General features: G+C 41.5%; 1 protein-coding gene across 3 annotated transcripts in view; it reads right to left on the minus strand.

Annotated features, from left to right (window-relative positions):
* The window catches only part of rbms3 (RNA binding motif, single stranded interacting protein), a 273,592-nt gene that overhangs the window by 203,161 nt on the left and 51,914 nt on the right, over positions 1-18,517 (minus strand). For 2 of the 3 annotated variants that reach the window (XM_056398859.1, XM_056398860.1), the window contains exon 3: positions 8,963-9,184. The exons of the other annotated variant lie outside the window; for it this stretch is intronic. In XM_056398859.1, the coding sequence (XP_056254834.1) occupies positions 8,963-9,184 (222 nt within the window). The remainder of the gene's footprint in view (positions 1-8,962; positions 9,185-18,517) is intronic. 3 annotated transcript variants of the gene reach the window in all.

The following is an 18,517-nucleotide window of genomic DNA, read 5'->3' on the forward strand; positions in this document are numbered from 1 at the left end:
AATACACTGCCGGTCCAATGTTTTAGACACCTCTGTTTTTACAGTTTTTATTGAAATTTCCGCAGTTCAGTGAAAAACCTTCAATGGTCCAAATGTAAGCAGTAAACTGCCCAATCTGAAGAATAAAAAGGTTTAGGTCACCAAAAACTAAAAACATCATGTATATTTAAGAGAAAACATGGCTTAAGAAGTTGTTTAACTTGCAGCTTTCCAGCAGAAATGAAAGTAAATGAAGCCTTGAAGGTTCAGTGCGACAACTTTTGATTTTGTAGACAAACCCTCTGTCTGTACAAAGGCAGTGTTGGAACAAACTGTGTTACTACACCCTCTGAGGTATTATTGGGACAATACTGTGCTGCAGGAAGTAGCACCGTATGTTGCTATCAGAATGGTGAGAAAAGGGGAAGTAACAAAGGAAGACAGACTGGTTGGTCAGGGGATTGTCCTACAGAAAGATAATGACCCAGAACAGAAGAACAGAACCAGATGGTGGCTTCACATGATGGAAGAGCAGCACAGTCTCCAGACTCTAACCCACTGGAGCTGGTTGGCATGAACTGGACAGAAGGTGAAATCACAGCAACCTGCAAGTGCAACACATTTGTGGGAACTTCTTCCACTGTGTACCATCCAACAATATTAGGTGGAAATCATGTCACAAGCATGTCTGGCTGCTGAATGAGGAAAACAATTTAAAATTTAGTACAATAAGAAGATCGCATCTTTGTTTTTAAAATCTCCAAATTTTTATTTGCTCTGTGCTTTAATTTCAGAAACACTGAGACTGTGAATGATGTAACTTTGAATAACAGCTGGAAAACTTGACTGGTGTTGCGCACAAGGTTTCCCTATAAACAAACAAAGTGCTTTGTCATCATGACCATGTTAGTTTGGTTGGAATCAAGTCAGCTGCAACAATATTCAACAGGGAAATTCTTTGTTTTTACAACCTGGACCTGAGTCTCATATTTGCTGTTTGGCCTTTTGGTCATCACTTCTACGACTTGCCTCAGCCAAAATATGTAATATTGCATTTGCATTAAGGTCAAAATGGCAGTTTAAGGCTCTGTGGAAAAAAAAAAGTAATTTATTCGACTGAAATACAACAGAAGCTGGAAAAACACCAGTTAGACAAGTGTGATCTACTGGGCTTATGCTGTTGTTTTCAGTGCATGAAAATACAATTAAGGTGTGAAACATGTAATTTCCACTTCCCTGACAGTTTTTCCCAGAATTCACTGTCACTGTCAACCAGGACAGCTGTAGCCCGAAAACTGATCAACATTTCTTAATAGAGTACAGACAACTTTTATGATGATGATGACAAACGTGAAGGTTCTGTATTTTACAATACTACAGAATTGGCATGGTTATATTAACAATATATAAACCAACAAGCACTGGGGATACCAACTTCAATTTATTTTAGCAATACCTTCTAATGCCAAGATAATTACTGTTGTTTACATTATGTTCCCAATAATTTCCAAAAAATAATCTAACTCAGAAAACACATTAGTGTTGGCAGTGGTGTTAATGGTTTGATGCATTTGCTTACATAAACAGAAACTGGCCATTATATGATAATTCTAAAATGGAAATGGAAGCTGAAGTATTGTAGGGACTACGTGTTGATACTGTACTCAAACTGTTTGCGTGTGTGCCTGTGTGTGTGTGCGTGTGCGTGTGCGTGTGCATGTGCGTGTGTGTGTGTGTGCGGTGGGGATGCAGGCGGTGGAGATGGTTAGCAAAGGAGTGTCATAAGAAGTAAATGAAGGTTCGTACACAGAGACACACTCACGGCACTCAGTCACTCTGCTTCAGTGTGCACTGTTAAAGCAAATTAAGGAGGCCTTGGCAGCCTTTTAATGGTCTGTCACAGTCTAACAGGTTTAGAGCGCTTACAATGGACCCAGGCACTAAGCCCGACAGCTCGCGCTTAATTGTTCAGACTGTGTGTGCGTGTGTGTGTAAGTGTGTGTACTGTTAGAGCCATTCTGTGCCTGTAACTAAAGTCATTGATTCTCATTATGAGGACAGATAAGATAGACACTTCCTGCCTGTCAGTCTGTCGGCCTGACTGGTTCAATAAAATGAATACTACAGCTGATATGTTAGGATGAATGTGGTGCCAATATCTGAGTTTTAGAGAAAGTGATCCTAAACCTAAGGTATTCATACAGGAAGTTCAATGTGTGGCTGTTCTCCACCAAAAAAGGGTTGGGAAATTTCTTAGCAATTTTAAACAAACCATCTTCAGACAGAGACAAAGACATGCAAGGCACCAGGCCATAAATGGATTGAGTTATTGACTCAAGCAAGCAATAATAAACAAAACATTAAGTGTCTCTATGTTCAAGTGATGCCTGAAGAAATCAACAAAGCAAATAAAACCATTTGTTTTCACTCTGTAACCCACATTTTATCAGCCAGCAAAATGGTCCATGAAGGACGAGGTGGCGGGTGCCTAAAAAATCCCTCCTAAATGGTTGGAGATTCTGAGCTGTGTGACCTAGAATATGTTTGACAATCTTCTTTTAATTAGGCCTTGAAGACACGACTCATTCCAACTGCTGTCCCGAGAGCTAAATTAATTACTGAGACAAAGCCCATTCTAGCTCATGGCAAAGATGAATCATTGCAGTATTTGGGGAATGAGCAATGCTCTTCATTCAAGGGCTGATGAAAGAGACTCAGACTCTAAAATGTAAGCTAATGTATTTCATCACAAAGCTTCCACGAGGCTCTCGCAGCCGCACCACACATGTACAGTACACAAAGGCATCTGCTGCTTCTGCAATCGGGAATTCAAAAACTAATCTTCTCTTGGATGGAGTATTTCTTTGAAGAATTCATCAGAAATAAAATATCAGTTGGAACTTTTCTCATGGTTATGGTTTGTCCACAACATACATGCTGCCCCGCCACTCCCTACTTTCCTTCTCTCATACCGTCTTCACTCTGAATGGTCTGACCGTTTTCCATTCCGGCGCGATTCACAGATAACTAGCTTCGACTCAGTTTCCTTGTACAGGCCATCAGCCAGCGGACGAGCTCTCACTCGCTGCCAGCAGGCAGGCCATTCATTCAGCTAACTGACTGTGTCATCTGTCAGCCTGCATAAATGGGTGTTTGTGAGTTATGGCTAATTAAGCAAATCACAACACCAAGGGTTGTGCCAGAGCCTGAGCCTCACAAAGAGAAAACAGATCACAAGGTGAGTTGGTAGGATGGAGGTATGTCACATCAACACCTGATGAATATGTAATGAATGGAAAAATGTGATGTTTTTTCATTCATGTTGTTGATTTACTTTACTAAACAAACAAATGCTCCCATTATTAAGCTTTGCTTTGGTTGCTTGTACTATAAAAAGGACACAGCGGAGCAGCACTTTGCAATCAGCATTTGAAAATAATATTTAGCTAATTTTTGTCTTTCACTTTCTGTCTTGTTTGTTATTTCTGTCTATTCCTCTCTCTCTGATTATCACTTATTTTCTCTGCCTCTTCCCTTTGTCTTCAGGCCTTGTGAACCTGAAGATGTGCTGGGAATCCCTACGAGCAGGGTTGTATTGTCTAAGTGATTGGCCAGGGTGTGCTTGGCAAGTTTAATGAGGTAAAAACCAGAGTTTACTTGGGTGACACCTCCAGATTAAATTGAAGGTTTCACAGGGATGTCCGTGTCCTCAGATGATAACCCATTCAAATATTTTCATTAGGAGAAAAATGTGGCTTGTTATCTATGCCTGATAAGACAAAAAGTTCCCCATAAAGAAGTAAAGGATAACATATGGAAAGAGTCAGCCAGCCAACAGTTCTTGCACCAGTTCCCAAGCAGAGGAGTATTTGTAATCCTACAGGAGAGAAAAGCTAGTTTGGTGCTCTGCAGCACGTGTGTAGGTGTGTGTCTCTATCTGTACGTTATGAAGAGAGATGAACTCTGCAGCAGTACATAGACGCAATGCGGGGTGGCCCTTGAGTTCAGAATTCATCCGCAGACTCTCCACATATATCTTGTCTCAACAAGACCAGAGGACCAACAACACAAACACACCCACACACACATCTGCATGAGCGCCGATTAAATTGGTCATAAGCACACTACATGGACGCAATTAGCTGACGTACACCACACTGGTAATGCAATTCCTCCTAGCTGTATACAGTTAAATAGTCCACTACAGGTTTTAAGCCAGGACAAATGCAAGACAGTGATTCCCAAGCACAACTTATATGCAAAATAATGAAATACTATCACACACATGAGTAATATCTGGACTGAGGAGACCAAGATGATTGAAGCATTGTTGGAAACATCTGGATATTAAGCACTTTGGAGATAATCTGTTGACAGAAGAGGCATACCATCATAAATGAAACAGCTCTGGGGTTCAGTTAAAAAAAAGTGTTTATAGAAGCAAAGAAAGTTGACTAAGAACATATGCTCATGTCTCACTGACTTGTGCAGTCACACACATGGCAGAGTCACAAGAAGGTGGCTTGCTCAAGAACATCTCATCTTTAGATGTCGAGGTCGGCAGAGAGAATTACCTCTTTCACTTTATCTCTTCTCAGTCAATCCAAGATTTAATGCTGAGGCTAAACCACTACACAGCCATCACTCCCACCATCACCCAATTCAGTTTTTCTGAGCCCCTGGAGGAAATGGTTACTCACACAAAGACCTGTCTGATTACCTCTATAGCAATCCCAGTCAAAATGAGGGTTAGGATGTTCGGCAAGCACAGTGCAGGTAGATCAAGGTAAAGGAAGCACACCTTTGCCGATTGCAGTGGAAACAAACTAGTTGTTGGGGAGAGAATGTGGAGCAGTGCTCGTATTCTGTTACATAACTTGAAAAGAAATGAAAGTGAAATATTCACACAAAAATCATTTGTTACAAACCTTAAGTTTGCAAGTTAAGAACTTCATACTGATGACAAGATCGATGAAGCTAGCGTATCTGTCTAACCCAAATTAGTTTTCCAAGAGGTGAAGCATTTTTCTTCTTCACTATTTAAAACCCTTCTCAAAAACAAAACTATATAACTAACACTGAGATGGACCATTCGCTATGTGCACTCCCAGAAAAACAAAGAAAATAGACAAAAGCAATCAAGAACTGCAATGACTACTAGTCAAATTCTGAATATTTGCTATGGGGTTGTCTGCTCTGCCATATACACTGCAAAGAAGTAGCTCATTAAAAGTATGCTTTTGGGAAAGAAAGAATATTTGTAATGTGAAAATGAATAGCAATAAAAATGACAGAAGAGAGGAAATTAAAAAGTGCTATATACATTTAGCGGGGGTCCAGATATGTAGAGAGAAAATTTCTCGAAGCTGGAAGCTGCATATCAAATATCCCAAGAGCAAAACTCCTTTGGCTGAGTGGAAACTCATTTTACAATGAGATTGCTTTACCTGAGACTGTGTGTCCACCATTATTGCCATCAGCCATAGATGGACCCTGTCACACCAATTACTGGAAAGTATCTACACAGAATGTTTCGTTTTCTTTGCCACTGCGCTTGTGATCAATTCTCCAGAGACCAGAAAATCTATAACACGAGGCTTAGTCACAGTCAAGGCTATAGCAGTCTGTACAGCCATCAAAGTCATTGGGATATCTGTACCAAATTTCATGGCAAATGACCCAATAGTTTTCAAGACATTTCACTGAACTCCAAGCACCAGAAGCCAAGTCAACCTCATGGTGGCAGTAGAGCAAAGTCAATGATTTTTTTCCTGGTGATTGACAATTTTTGTTAAAAAATTTCATGACGATCCAGCCAATAGCTGTTGAGCTAACCAAAACGTTGGCAGTAAACAAAATCCAGGCAGCAATTATCTTTCAACAAAAATGTATTTAGCAAAGCAAATCTGTAGTATTTAAAAGTATTTGGTAGGAGTTAGCATTGCATATTTACAGGAAGCAACACAATCTCTCTCTGTGACTCTCTTTCTAGTCACATCTCCTGACTTCTACGTGACTTTCTCCTCTGCTATTTTGTCATACCACCTTCCTCCCTGAGGGATCTTCATCCCACCATATTAAGAGTGGAAATGTATCTGCTTCCATTGTAATTACAAACCCACTGGAGGCAAAGCTTCTTGATCTCTGCTGGATCCTCGCTTGCTTTTCTTTTTTCCTTTATTTACTCACCTCTCTCAGCCGAGAAGACAGACACATGCTGAGCTATCAGTTCTGTTTTTCTTCCCTTTCTGTCGGGCATTTTGTATTTAATATTTCTGAAATTATATTAGCATTTATGGAAGCAATAAAATGACAAGGGGAGGAGTAGAAGGGGAGGGTGTTTGAGAGTGCAAAAAGAGAGAGGTGGGAGTTGCTTTAGATTCTTTGTGAAGTGTGGGAATTTCTGTTTCGTATGCAGTTTGTATTTGCAAATGAAAAACTGTAAAAATGCACAAGGCAGACTCAAAGGCCGAAACCAAGCCTTTGTTTACTCTTAGCTTCGGGATTAGCCATCTCTAGGCACCGTGAATCCTCCTTGAGGCCAAAGTGTTGACTTGTAACAGCCCAGGACGAAGACATGATAGTGGGGGAGAAATTGCTTTCTGCAGGGGCGAAATGAAAACTGCTGAAAAGAAAACAACCGTCCCCACTGTCCCATGAAAACAGGCCAGTTAAAGCCAGCAGTATCTGCTGCAGTTTGAGCGTAGAGGGTCAACATGAGGGCAAGTGTTTGATAACCCTATAGTGATCTGTAACCAAGATGGGTTAGGCAAGTACTGTGAGAAGTGTGGCCTACCAACATCCCTCAAAAACAAAAACACACACAGGACAACAGAGAGGAAGAAAACAAGAGAGAAGGTGTGTCTGTTGTGAATTTGTGCATTGTTTCCAGAGTGTGTCTGTTTCAAATTCATTCAGGGATTTTTTTTTAACACTATCAAGCTTTTGTCTGCCGGCTTTGTGATGCATACTCACCCCTCGTTCCCTATGGATGGGGGCATTGTCATCCTGTTTCTCCATTAATTTTTCAGCTTTTTCCTTTAAGGAGTCACACGTCTGTAGTTACATCGCAGGCTAACCAGATGAGAAGTCATCAATTATAGGTTTTTATTTCAGTTACTTTATAAACCTGTTCAAATTTCATAATACTATCCACTCTAATAATATGATGAGCAGGGACCGCAGCAGCAAGTGACGCAAGAGCTTTCAGGTGAGCGGTGTGGCAGTAGGGACTGATGGCATGAGTATCAAAATGGTTCATTGGATGTACAGTACATTGAACTGTGAGAAGAGTATGCGATGTGAGTGTCGTACAAGAACATTACTTAAATAAAATGCAGTCTAGAATTTACAAAATTAACATTTAAGTCATGATCACTGACTCATTTTAGTACTTACAGTTTTACTACAGTTTTCAGTACTGGGTGGTGTGGATAATTATCAGTGGTTACAAAAAGAATATCGAGGTTCAATACTCTTGTACACAACTACTGTTTCTTTGGAGAGACTACAGCTGAGCATCTTTTAGTCTGATTATAAATGTATTTTTGCTGCTCAGAAAACCAATGACCATGTTTTGTCAGAGGCGGACAAAAGTGGCTTCGTGTTAGTCCAACTCTGGAAAAAAAAAACCAGCCCAGCTTAAAAAAAGATCCATGGGTCACTCCTGGGTCCTCTGTGTGTGGATGTTGATGGCGGGGACAGAACGGAAAGGACCTTGATGTTTCCAAAAACTTTGTGAGAAAGACAAATGTGACAGAGCCCCACCACAACTAAAACCACAGCGTTTATGTCTGTCTTGTGGAATGCTCTCTGTTTTTGCTTCCTGTTTGTGTACAACGGCCCCGCTCCTCTTTGTATTGGGTGGTGGTGGTATAAGCAATGACAGTGGTAATGGTGGTGTTCTTTAGTGACGCTGACAACTGTGTAAAACAAGTGAAAACAGTGATTATCAGTGGAATGCTGTTTCAAAATGATGCACACACAACAGCTCCAGCACTCAAAGACAATTTCCTTCCCCCCTCACTGAAAAGCGACTAAGTCTGAGTGAATGTGTACCTTGATATCACAGGAATAACATAAAAGGAATGCTGTGTGAAACCAGGAGCCGGCGCACAGTGATGATTATCGTATCTAAATCCAATCCAATTTCTTCACCCGTTGCATGTAAGCGCTTCAGGGGAGTCTCAACATGTTGGCAAATAGGCAGCAGGGAATTTAAGTAGTGTGTATGTAAGATGAGAGAATATCTGAGTTTGGTAATGGAAAATAAGACAGAATGATTTGGTGTGAAGCCTTGTAAATACATTTATTAGAGGAAGAAATACCGAGATATAAAAACCCGCCAAATCTTTGTTTCCAGCTTCGTGACTGTGACCTCAACATGACGATAATGAAATTCCTCAATTTGGCTCGTGCCTGAGTTCCAGTCACACCCCGAACGTTACATTAGAAAACCAGATCGCACCAATAAAGTCAAATCAAACGGATTGCAGAGCAGCAATTAATTCCAAGGATAATGACAAGGGAAGCTGTCCAAAAGTGTCTCTACCTCAATTAGTCTCTCATTGCACTGTCGATGCAGAGGATGGATGAAAGAAAACAAATTAAGTTGCAGAGAGAAGAGAGGGAGCGAGAGAGGGTGAAAGGAAGAGATAAAGCGGGGGGGGGAATAGTGAGAGGAAGTGATACACACTTTGAGGGCTTGAAAGGAAAGAGTGTGGGAAAGAGGGAAAGATTAAAGGGAAGAGATACAGAAGGGAGGGGTGGGAGGAGAGGGAGTTGAAGGAAGAGAATTTGCTGGGTGCATAAGAGCTTCCCTGATAGTGACAGCCATTAATGGATAACCGGAGAGAGAGTGATTAGAAATGAGAAGCAAGGGAGTGAGAGCAGAGAAGAATTCTTAGAGATGAGAGCAACAAACAAGCCGGAAGAGAGTGAAACATCATTTAACAAGACAATAGAAGAAATCTGTCGTACTCACAGCTGTGTGGGACGGGCAGTAGGCGTAGCTTGTGTGTGTGGACTGATGGTGGTGATGCGGGTGTTGTTGGTGGGACAGGTAATGCTGTAGACTTGCATGGGTGAAGGAGGGGCCACTCCAGGCCCCTTGGCCACCACTGCTACCAGTGGTCCAACTGGAGCCAAGGCCTGAAGTCACGGCTGCTGCCTTACTGTTGTGGTAACCTCTCACCGCTGCACTGGGCTGATGGGAAGAAAGGTCAGGATCAAAGTGGAGGAGGAAAATGGAAGGAGGGAACAGGGAAAAGAAAGAGGTTAGCACAGGTGAGAGACAGAGAAGAAGACAGAAACTGTGAGGGAGTGCAGTGACAAATGTTACGGACAAGAATATCACAAGCGTAACTGCAAGCAGCCTCCACTCTGCCGCGGGCAGGCATTGACAACTGACTGCCCGCTCACTGACCTGTATCGAAGGAGAAAGCAGGATGTGGTGTTGATCTAAAATCTCCATACCACCATCAAGATTGTTCTCACACTTTCTTTTCACCCAAACTCACTTTCTCCCTCCCCTTTTCTCTCCCCGAGCACCAGATGTTGTGAAACCACCTTCTGTCACGGTCGAAAAGTGTTCTCGCTGGAAAAGTGCTGATTGGTTTGATAAGATGCTTGGATTACGGGCTGGCAATGGGCTTCCTGGTGTGGCATTATGTATTGGGTATCAACAGGGTCCAGGAAACACAGGGCTGAATCTGCTGACAGGCTGGCTTATTCTGCTGTGAGATGGGTTACCTGGGCTGTCATGGCCACTGGAGCACAGAAAAAAATACAGGACACACCAGGCACACATGCCAATCTGTGGCACTTTAACAAGACCTGGGGCAAATACTGTAGTATTTGCAAAATCTGCTCAGCAGTGCCACTTAGAGCTTGTTTTAACCTACATAAAGTCTCAGCAGGTATTACTGCATCAGGCAAATTCATGTAATGTTTGCTGGGGTGTAAGTCACGCAGAGACGTACATCTGCTGTCCAAAGAAAACCATGCATCTCCAAATTTGGTGATTTTGAATTTTTCCAAACAAAACTGCTGGATTAAGGGGTTTTGTATGGGTTGAGTCTCCTACATCATTAGATAAATAAACCATATAAAAAACCCACTGGATTACCCAAAATATGAATTGTCACAAGGCTGAGAACAGGGCTGTTTATTTATTGAGCTCTGTTCATGCCTCAATACAGACTATGCACAAGTGCTTCTATCTGTACTACAATTGGGGGTCTGTGTAACACAAATGTGTTCCACACATGCTCACTAGAAAACAGGACGACCAACTCACACCGGCAAGAAGAACAAAAACAGCTCCCTTTGTTGGATTTGGCTGAAAAAAAAAAAAAAGTTGCAAAAACACTTAATGAGAATAGGACCAAGGATGTGCAATACAGCACGTACAGACAACACACACAATTGTCCAAACTGCTTTACTAGCACCTGCACAGTTGGCGTGCTTGTAGTGCATACAGTTCAAACTGTCATTCATTTTGGGCTGCGTGTGGACGCATGCGGAAAGCTTTGAATTGGCCTTTAACTCATGACAAGATGATGTTTTGAAGATACGTGATTTTCACAGGACAGCGAGGAAATACCCTTTAAAAATAGTTAAAAGCAATTGAGATATTTCTGGCACTCACTATGGTAAAATAAAACTGAGTAGAACAAATACACTATTTGCTGAAAAGAATTTGTGGTTTGATCGATATATATCGATGAACAGAAAATCTCCTGACAAAAAATTTGGTAATCAGTTAATCCTTGAAGAAATGATAAGCAGTATGGCTAATGAATGAATGAATTAATCCTTTGAGTCATTATTTTTTTCGCCCTAAACATTTCCCAAACAGTTCCAACTCCAACTCAAATATGAGTATTTGCTCCTTATCTCTGTTTTCAATCGTTAGAAATTGAGAATGTTGGAGGTGTCGACTGTTGTATTTCCAATTTTAAGACTAAAACATGGATTCTCAAAACTTGTCATGGCCCAGCATTCTGTAGACAAAATAATCAATCAATAATCAATAGACATTTGATGATGAAAATCATCATGAGTTACGGTCCAGAGTGAGCAGAGCGTTTAATATTATCACTAGTCTGAGTGTATTGAATAAAAACGTTGAAGAAAAATTAAATTAACCAATGAAGAGATCTTAATAGATTATTATGCTGCTCTGATGCTTTTGATTCAGAATTCACTCCCTGAGCAAAAACACATGAATATGATGCAATTTAAAAACCGTTTAGCAATGTTTCATTTACATGTGCTAATAGTGCACAGACCAAAGACAAACCACCTTGAATGAAGTACAGCTGTACATCACTAGTGAACATTAACAGTCCTGTTTAGCCCCTGTAGGATTTTCACTGAGGTCAGAGGCCATCCCACACAGGGGAAACTGAGGGAGAGTGATAGCAGCAATATAGACCCACAGCTGTGCTTAGAAAGCTTGCCAGTCTCGTATTCTCCATCACGAAAGAACCGGAGGGGGAAAACGTAAGCCAAAGTTCAGACTAATACATACAATATATAACGACAGGTTTAGGGTTCATGTTAATATAAAACAGGAGGAAGCTGTTTCCCCCAAAGCAGGATAAATTAATTTATACAGTTCACCACAAAGTCCATAGAGGAGCATGAACGAGGCCCACTGGTGTTGTAAAACCGTAGGAAAAAAAGAGACAAATAGGGGAAGCACTGATTTTGAATCACCAGGTTTTGTACCATGTGAAAAAAATGTTCCTATTTTTTTCCAAACACACTGAGTTTTTATTTTCTCTCAGGCCTTTAATGAAAGACTTAGTCATTGGGTCAAAATATGAGAACTGTGCGTTGGCAGGATATATTGTACTGAAAAACACATCAGTATTTGCAGCTATGCCTCACGGATGTTATCAAGTCCTATATAGATGTCTTGGACTATTATACAGCCAATGTAAAAGCCAGAAGGTAAGGAGCAGACCCAAGTATGGTACATTAAGCTGCATGGCTACAGCCGCTACTTAAACGCAACTATTCACCAGTTCATAGAGTTTAAGTGCTGCTCCAAGCCATGTAACAACCTCCATTGGCCTTATAAATGAGGATTATTCAGCCATTAAGGAGGCATTTGGAACTGATGCATCTATGCAGAAGTGTTTTGTTTAAGCCCCTATCTCAAGGGAGAGATACATTTTAAATATGTTTCATGCATATGAGTTATATGGGATAACAGAGTCGTTGACGAAAGCGTTTTAAGGCTGGGTTGCTATGTTGCATGAGCGACAAGATATTCGCCCTTTATAACGCAGGGGTGGAGCTGTGTCTCAACATGAGGCTGAGATCCGGGGCTCTTGGCATTCCTCGACTGGAATGCATGATTGGTCCCCAGACTCAGCTTCATGTCACAGACTTTCAGCGGCTCGTCAGGGAGCTACACTCTGCCCATATTTCTTCATTTTATATAAGGGCCAATCGGATCTGCTTACACAAGGCTTTTCCTCCTCTGAGGGGGAATGTTTTACATGCAGGCCAACAGATATGTGTGTGTGTGTGTGTGTGTGTGTGTGTGTGTGTGTGTGAGTGTGAGTGTGTGTGTGTGTGTTGGCTTGTGTCTATCAGCATTATTTTCACTCTTATTTTACCTTTTGTGTCTGTACACTCTTGTACATCTGACTCTGTGAAGGCTGATTTGAGTTCTACACTTTGGCAGAGAGGCGCCTGCTGAGATTCAAATCATGGTTTCATGGTTAATAAGGTTAAATTATTTTATGCTTAGGTCTGACTTAGGGTATATTTGTATTATTCTTGTAATGAAAAACAATCAGGCTCTATAAATGTATTCTGAAACCTTTACGAAAGAAGTTGCATCGCCCTACTTCGCAGCCGGTTCACACATTCACTCACATGATCATAATACATGCCACAAATAGAGGGATGTGTATTATTTTCTTGATACCAGATATTCATTTAGCTTACCAAAGAAGAAAAATGTAACTACTTCAGCGAGCCAGTACGTTATCAGCACCATTTATTACTAAACATGCAAGTTGAGGCAGAATAATGCTTCACCTTCAGCTATGAAAAAGTGAGTGGAGGTTGTGGCTCCATTAATACGCTGAGATGAACCAGAGCATAGCACCTCTCCTGAGTCCATTTTTCACTGGTTAAGTGATTTCCTTGGCTCCCTCTCCCCGGTGACACTGCATGGTTGAGGGTGTCAAGGGACGGACCTTTGTGAATTACAGAACTCTAGTGCGTCCTATTCCTCATATCGAAGTGGTTTCTTTATATAATGCGCTGCACTAGCGGGTATTGAACCATGGGTCACGTCAACCTCAATTCAATTCAGGCAGTGCAAAAGGTTGATTTGCTTATCCACAGGTTAATTTTTTTTTCATTCAGATAACTAATGTGTATTTGTCATTTAAATAACCCTAGTAACTTCACGGGTGAACTGCAATTTTATTGCTTTTTTACAACACAGTAAATTAAATCTAACCTGATTTCGGTGGCGATGGCAGTGTCAAGTCCTTTGAGATGCAGTTAAATCTTATGATTCCTGAACTGCAAAGAAGAAAAGCACTGCTTCCTCATTCACAGGAGTCCTTTCTCTGTAAATAGTGTATGACCCCCTAGCTATGATGAAACCTCCCCATGAGGTTCCCTCTAAGGAATAATATGGTCACACTTAACAATTCTTTGCTTTCCAGGAAATATTTCCACCATGAAATCTATAACACAATAGAACAAAAACAAGCTCCGGTAAAGTGTTCAGGAAATAAACTGTGGTCTATTGCAGAGACATCAGATTGCTCTTGTAATACAAGTTTAACAGGAATACACTTTTTTATGGCTCTCTGTGAAATTCTACAGTTTTATGGTTTCCGCTAGCTATATTGACTTTCTTGGAGGTTGAATCAAACTTCCAATGGCAACAGTTTGTCTTTTATTATTCATTTGTTTTTTGTTTTTTCCTGACAAAGTATCTAATTTTATCTTAAGGTGTAACATTAATCACCGGGTGTATTAGTAAGCATTTTGACTAATAGTCATAGTCTTGTCTTATCTGATTTTCCTAAAGGCACTGTGCCCCACAGCTGTTGTTGGATACATGGGTACTGCAAGGCAGGAATGGTGATCTCCCACAACTCAGATCCAAATCAAATGTCCTGGTTTCCTGTTGGCCTAACTGTGCATCCCTTTTTTTTTTTGCAAAGAGAGTGGAGTGCTGCCAGAAATGCCCTTTTTCCTCCCTGTGTCATCTCCATATTCCCATTTCACACAACGCACATGCAGAATAACAGACAAACTCCAGTGCAGTGGCACAAAACTGAGTCTCACTCAAAAACCCATTAAATGAACAAAAATGAGGTCCCTAAAACATGACAACAAACAACTGAATAACCAAGTGCCAATGCATTTTTGAAATGAAGGTTGAAATGAATGGCGAGAGGCTTCAACACAGGGACCAGGAAAGTCATCCCAGATGGCATTAGTTAGGGGATATTGTCTTCTAGAGGGCCCTCCACGCCTGGTTGCTCCGTTTGGCCGGCTATGAAAGAGATGCAGCTTTCCTTTGGCATCTCTGATGACTGACTTCCTGGAAGCTGTGTTGCGTGAAATGGCCTCCTCTGTAGTCGCTCCTCTTTCGCTCCTCTTTGCCAATCCCTATCCCCTCACACAAGTCACCACCTTGCCGCCAAGCATGCAGGCTTTGACTGTCACTCCCAGCAAAACGCAGCAGACGGCGGTACGACAGACTCTGGGGGTCACCAGCAGTTCCACCTACAATCCCAACAGGCACCCCTGTTCACCCACCCTCATCCTTTCTCCAGTACTCGAGGACCAAGTTCAAGCGTAACCAAGGCAACGCAATGGCAGGGCATGTCTAGATTTTGGCACGTCAGAAGTCTTGACAGGTTTCAGGCTGCTTTCATTTAAAAAAGGGAAGGAGTGAACAAGTTAGAAGCTACCCCGAGGGCCTCCATACTCACTATCACCAGGGCAGAGAGGGCTGGCAAAGCCAGCACTACACACTCTCTCTATCTGCTTCTCTCTTTTCTCTCTCCCTCTTTTCCTCTCAACGATTCCTAGTAATGCTCTGAGAAAACACTTCCGTGACCTAAGATGGAAGTCTTGAGGGACACAGAGGATGTGGTAACCAAGGCAACTGGGTCAGAGGGTGACATTATACCCAGGACGGCTGACAGCCACTCATACAAGCACTACGGTACTGTAACTTTGGGTGAGCTATGCTAGGTTCAGAGTATGGTGTGTACTGTTAAGATTCCTGCACTGACCTCAGTGTGACTGTGAAATCTCTATTGACTGGAGTCCCCACACAGACTGCAGTGACCCTATCTGTTTAGTGGCTATGCTCTAGTCTCGAGAGATGAAAAGGATACACTATGTACCCATCCTCAAGTCATGCACTGTTTTCAATTTCAAGGTATTAAGTGGCACAATATACTGTTTACATATTCCAGCTCATAGTAGACCGTGTTTACTTCTTTAAGAAACTTGTTTTCATACCAAATACTGCTCAGAGTCTTTTGAGGTGTTGAAAGAAGGGAATAGGATGTGAACTGGAGGCGCAGAGGGGGCACACCGAGAGACAAAAAAGAGAAAGGAGGACAGAAGGAAATATATTTGCTGAGGGAGTCTTTGACCTCTGAGAATCTTTGACGAACAATAATATGACCCTTCCACACTTGGAGTTCTGAGTAAACCTCAAAACTTTCTGTATCTGTTATCCTTCTCTCCAAATATTTTCCTTGGCCTGACACATGTTTATGCTCTGATGAACCGTGAGCCTGGGGGCTGCTGCTGTGAAGCGGATGTAGAGCCCCAAATTTGCATCTTGACATCCTATGGGAAGTAAATGGAAAGACATGGGGGGGTGATCAGACTAGCAGACAAACTCGCTTTATTGAAGTGTGCTGATTTTGTTAACATAAATGCTCAAAAGTACTCATTGCTGCATTTCCCACTACCTTCCCTCGGTCTCCCACTATGATTGGACTAACAAGAAGAAGCAACATCCACCCCCTCAGTGGAGAGGGGACATAAACATTTACACAGGGGTACTTAAGAGGGAGATGAAGACCTAATGCTGCACGGCAGATGCTGCTGGGAGGATTAGTCAGTGCCGATATTTTACTCAATTTATTAACTAGCTGATAGAAAGAAATTTAGTTAAGAACGATTTTGATAATCAATTAAGCCAGTGACTATCATTGGGTTTGCTTATAAGAACTAAAGGTCTTGATGGTTCCTCTTAGATTGTAGTATCCAGGCCCCACCATCAGCCAAATTCAAATACATAGGTCCGATTGCTGCAGGTCTTGGGTCCATGTGTCAATTTGTCTAATAACTCAGTGGATCCAAGAGCTCTCAATATCAGGTCTGATCACATAGTGCACCATTATGATCAGAGAATGAGAACTGTGAAGTGCAAGAAAAAAAGAGACTGTCCACCCAGGAAAATATGAGGTCGTCAAGTGACTTCCTTGGAGGAAGTGACCTGACTTCCTGAGACAAAGTCAAACGTAGGGAGGTGGCTGGGGTGGATGGATGTGTGAGTTCTAAAGGTCAGTTACAAATGACGATCTTTGCTGTTTAACTCAGAGGAGTTGTTGAGGAAAAAATGACGTGTTGCTCCTGTTTTCAACCACTGCTGCACATAACTGGTTGCACAACATGTTGCTCTTTCTATTTGGGTCTGTTGGGGTCAAACACATTTTAAATTGTGTCAAATAATCTTTGGGTATATTTTGGACCATGTCTGATAGTCATTGTCACCTATCAGAAGAATTAGTATATGTATATCAGGTTTTAGGTTAGCTAGGTTTTCCATTGGTCTGAAATTGATCTAAACTGTTCAGTTGTACGTTTAAGACCACTGATGTGAAGACACCACCTGGAGCTCTGGGAAACTATAAGAAATCTCTTACAGTTGTGAGACATTTTAAAGACTTAATGAATAATTGAATGAATTATTGAGATAAATTAATAATCAAAATAATCGTTATTTGCAGCTATAGATTGGACCATCTAAATGTAAGCTACTGTATGTGATACACAGTGTTATCCTCATTGTAACTTACTACAACATTTGGGTTTTAGTTTAGTTTTAAAAAAAGAGAAAACTATACAAAATCTTCCACTTCCACTCACACTAAGAACACCAAATATATATTTTGAATTACAGTAATCCAGGATGTAATACACAGTACTTCAACCTGAGACAGGCTGTTAATGTCTGCTGCTGAACTATGATTACAGCTGTTTACCCACTGGGGCAGGAGAGCTATGTCTGAGTGGATCACACCTCCAGACAAATGCTTTCACACTGACATTTTAGTCCTCTTCTTATGTATGCTTTTTATACACCCACTTCTCTGGCTACATCACTTTGTCTGTTCTCCTCACTCTATCACTGTCTCCCTTTGTCCCTCTCTCTCTTTGTCTCTGTATGTCTTTCCACCTTTCATTCCCTGTCCAACTGCCCCCCCTCTCTCTCCTTCCATCACTCTATAAACTGTGGGGATGATGGATATCTTTGATTGCCTGAGGCCCCTGAGTCCAGCACACTAAATCCTAAGTGCTGTTTTGGACCTCTGTTCCATTAAAAGCAGCACCTTCAACTCAGGGCTGTGGCCCCCTCCTTTACTCCCTCTTCAACTATGACTGAAAAGCTCTACATGACACTAATTCTATCAAGTTTGCAGATGACACCATGGTTGTGGGCCTGATCATAGAAAACAATGAGTCAGCCTACAGGGAGGAGGTGGGTTGCCTGGTGAGCTGGTGCAAAGAGAACCACCTGGACTGGAGCATTGACAGGACCATGAAAGTAAAGATGGACCACAGAGTGCACACATGACTCCGTCCACATCCATGGGTCTGAGGTGGAACATGTCTCCAGCTTTACAAATAACAAGATTCTGGTGCTCCACGAAGAGCTTATTGACACACTCTGTCACAGTGTTTTATAGGAACTTCTCTGTCGCCCTTTTGAAAACTGATCAACATATCACCTACACCCAGCTGTTTTGCTTTGAGAACATCCACTGGAATCAAAGCTTGAGGAGGATGAGGCGGCATCATCCAGAACATCTCACACCCCAAACATGGACTGTTTGCTCCATTAACATCTGGGAGGTGATACAGAAACCTCCCCTCCCGTACCAGCACACTGAGGAACACCTTTTCCCTGCTGCTGTGACTCTGCTGAACTGTAAGAAACTCTAACACCTCAACCCAGTACAACGCCACTTTATATCCCATACATCAGCACTGACATTGTTAATTTACAACCTGTATACATATATTCAGGCCTCACATATATAGCCTATATATATATACATGTATCTTTATTTTAGTATACCAACATTCGCATTTATTATTTGCACTCTATGCCTGTGTAATTGCACTTCTGGTTGGATAAAAAAAAAGGAATTTTGTTATGTACTTGGCAATTAAGTTTAATCTAATCTAAGCAACTTAATAAACCTCTTACCTAAACTTACTCATATTGCTATTTTC

This window comes from Seriola aureovittata, chromosome 16 (assembly GCF_021018895.1).
Source record: "Seriola aureovittata isolate HTS-2021-v1 ecotype China chromosome 16, ASM2101889v1, whole genome shotgun sequence".
Taxonomy (NCBI): Eukaryota; Metazoa; Chordata; class Actinopteri; order Carangiformes; family Carangidae; genus Seriola; species Seriola aureovittata.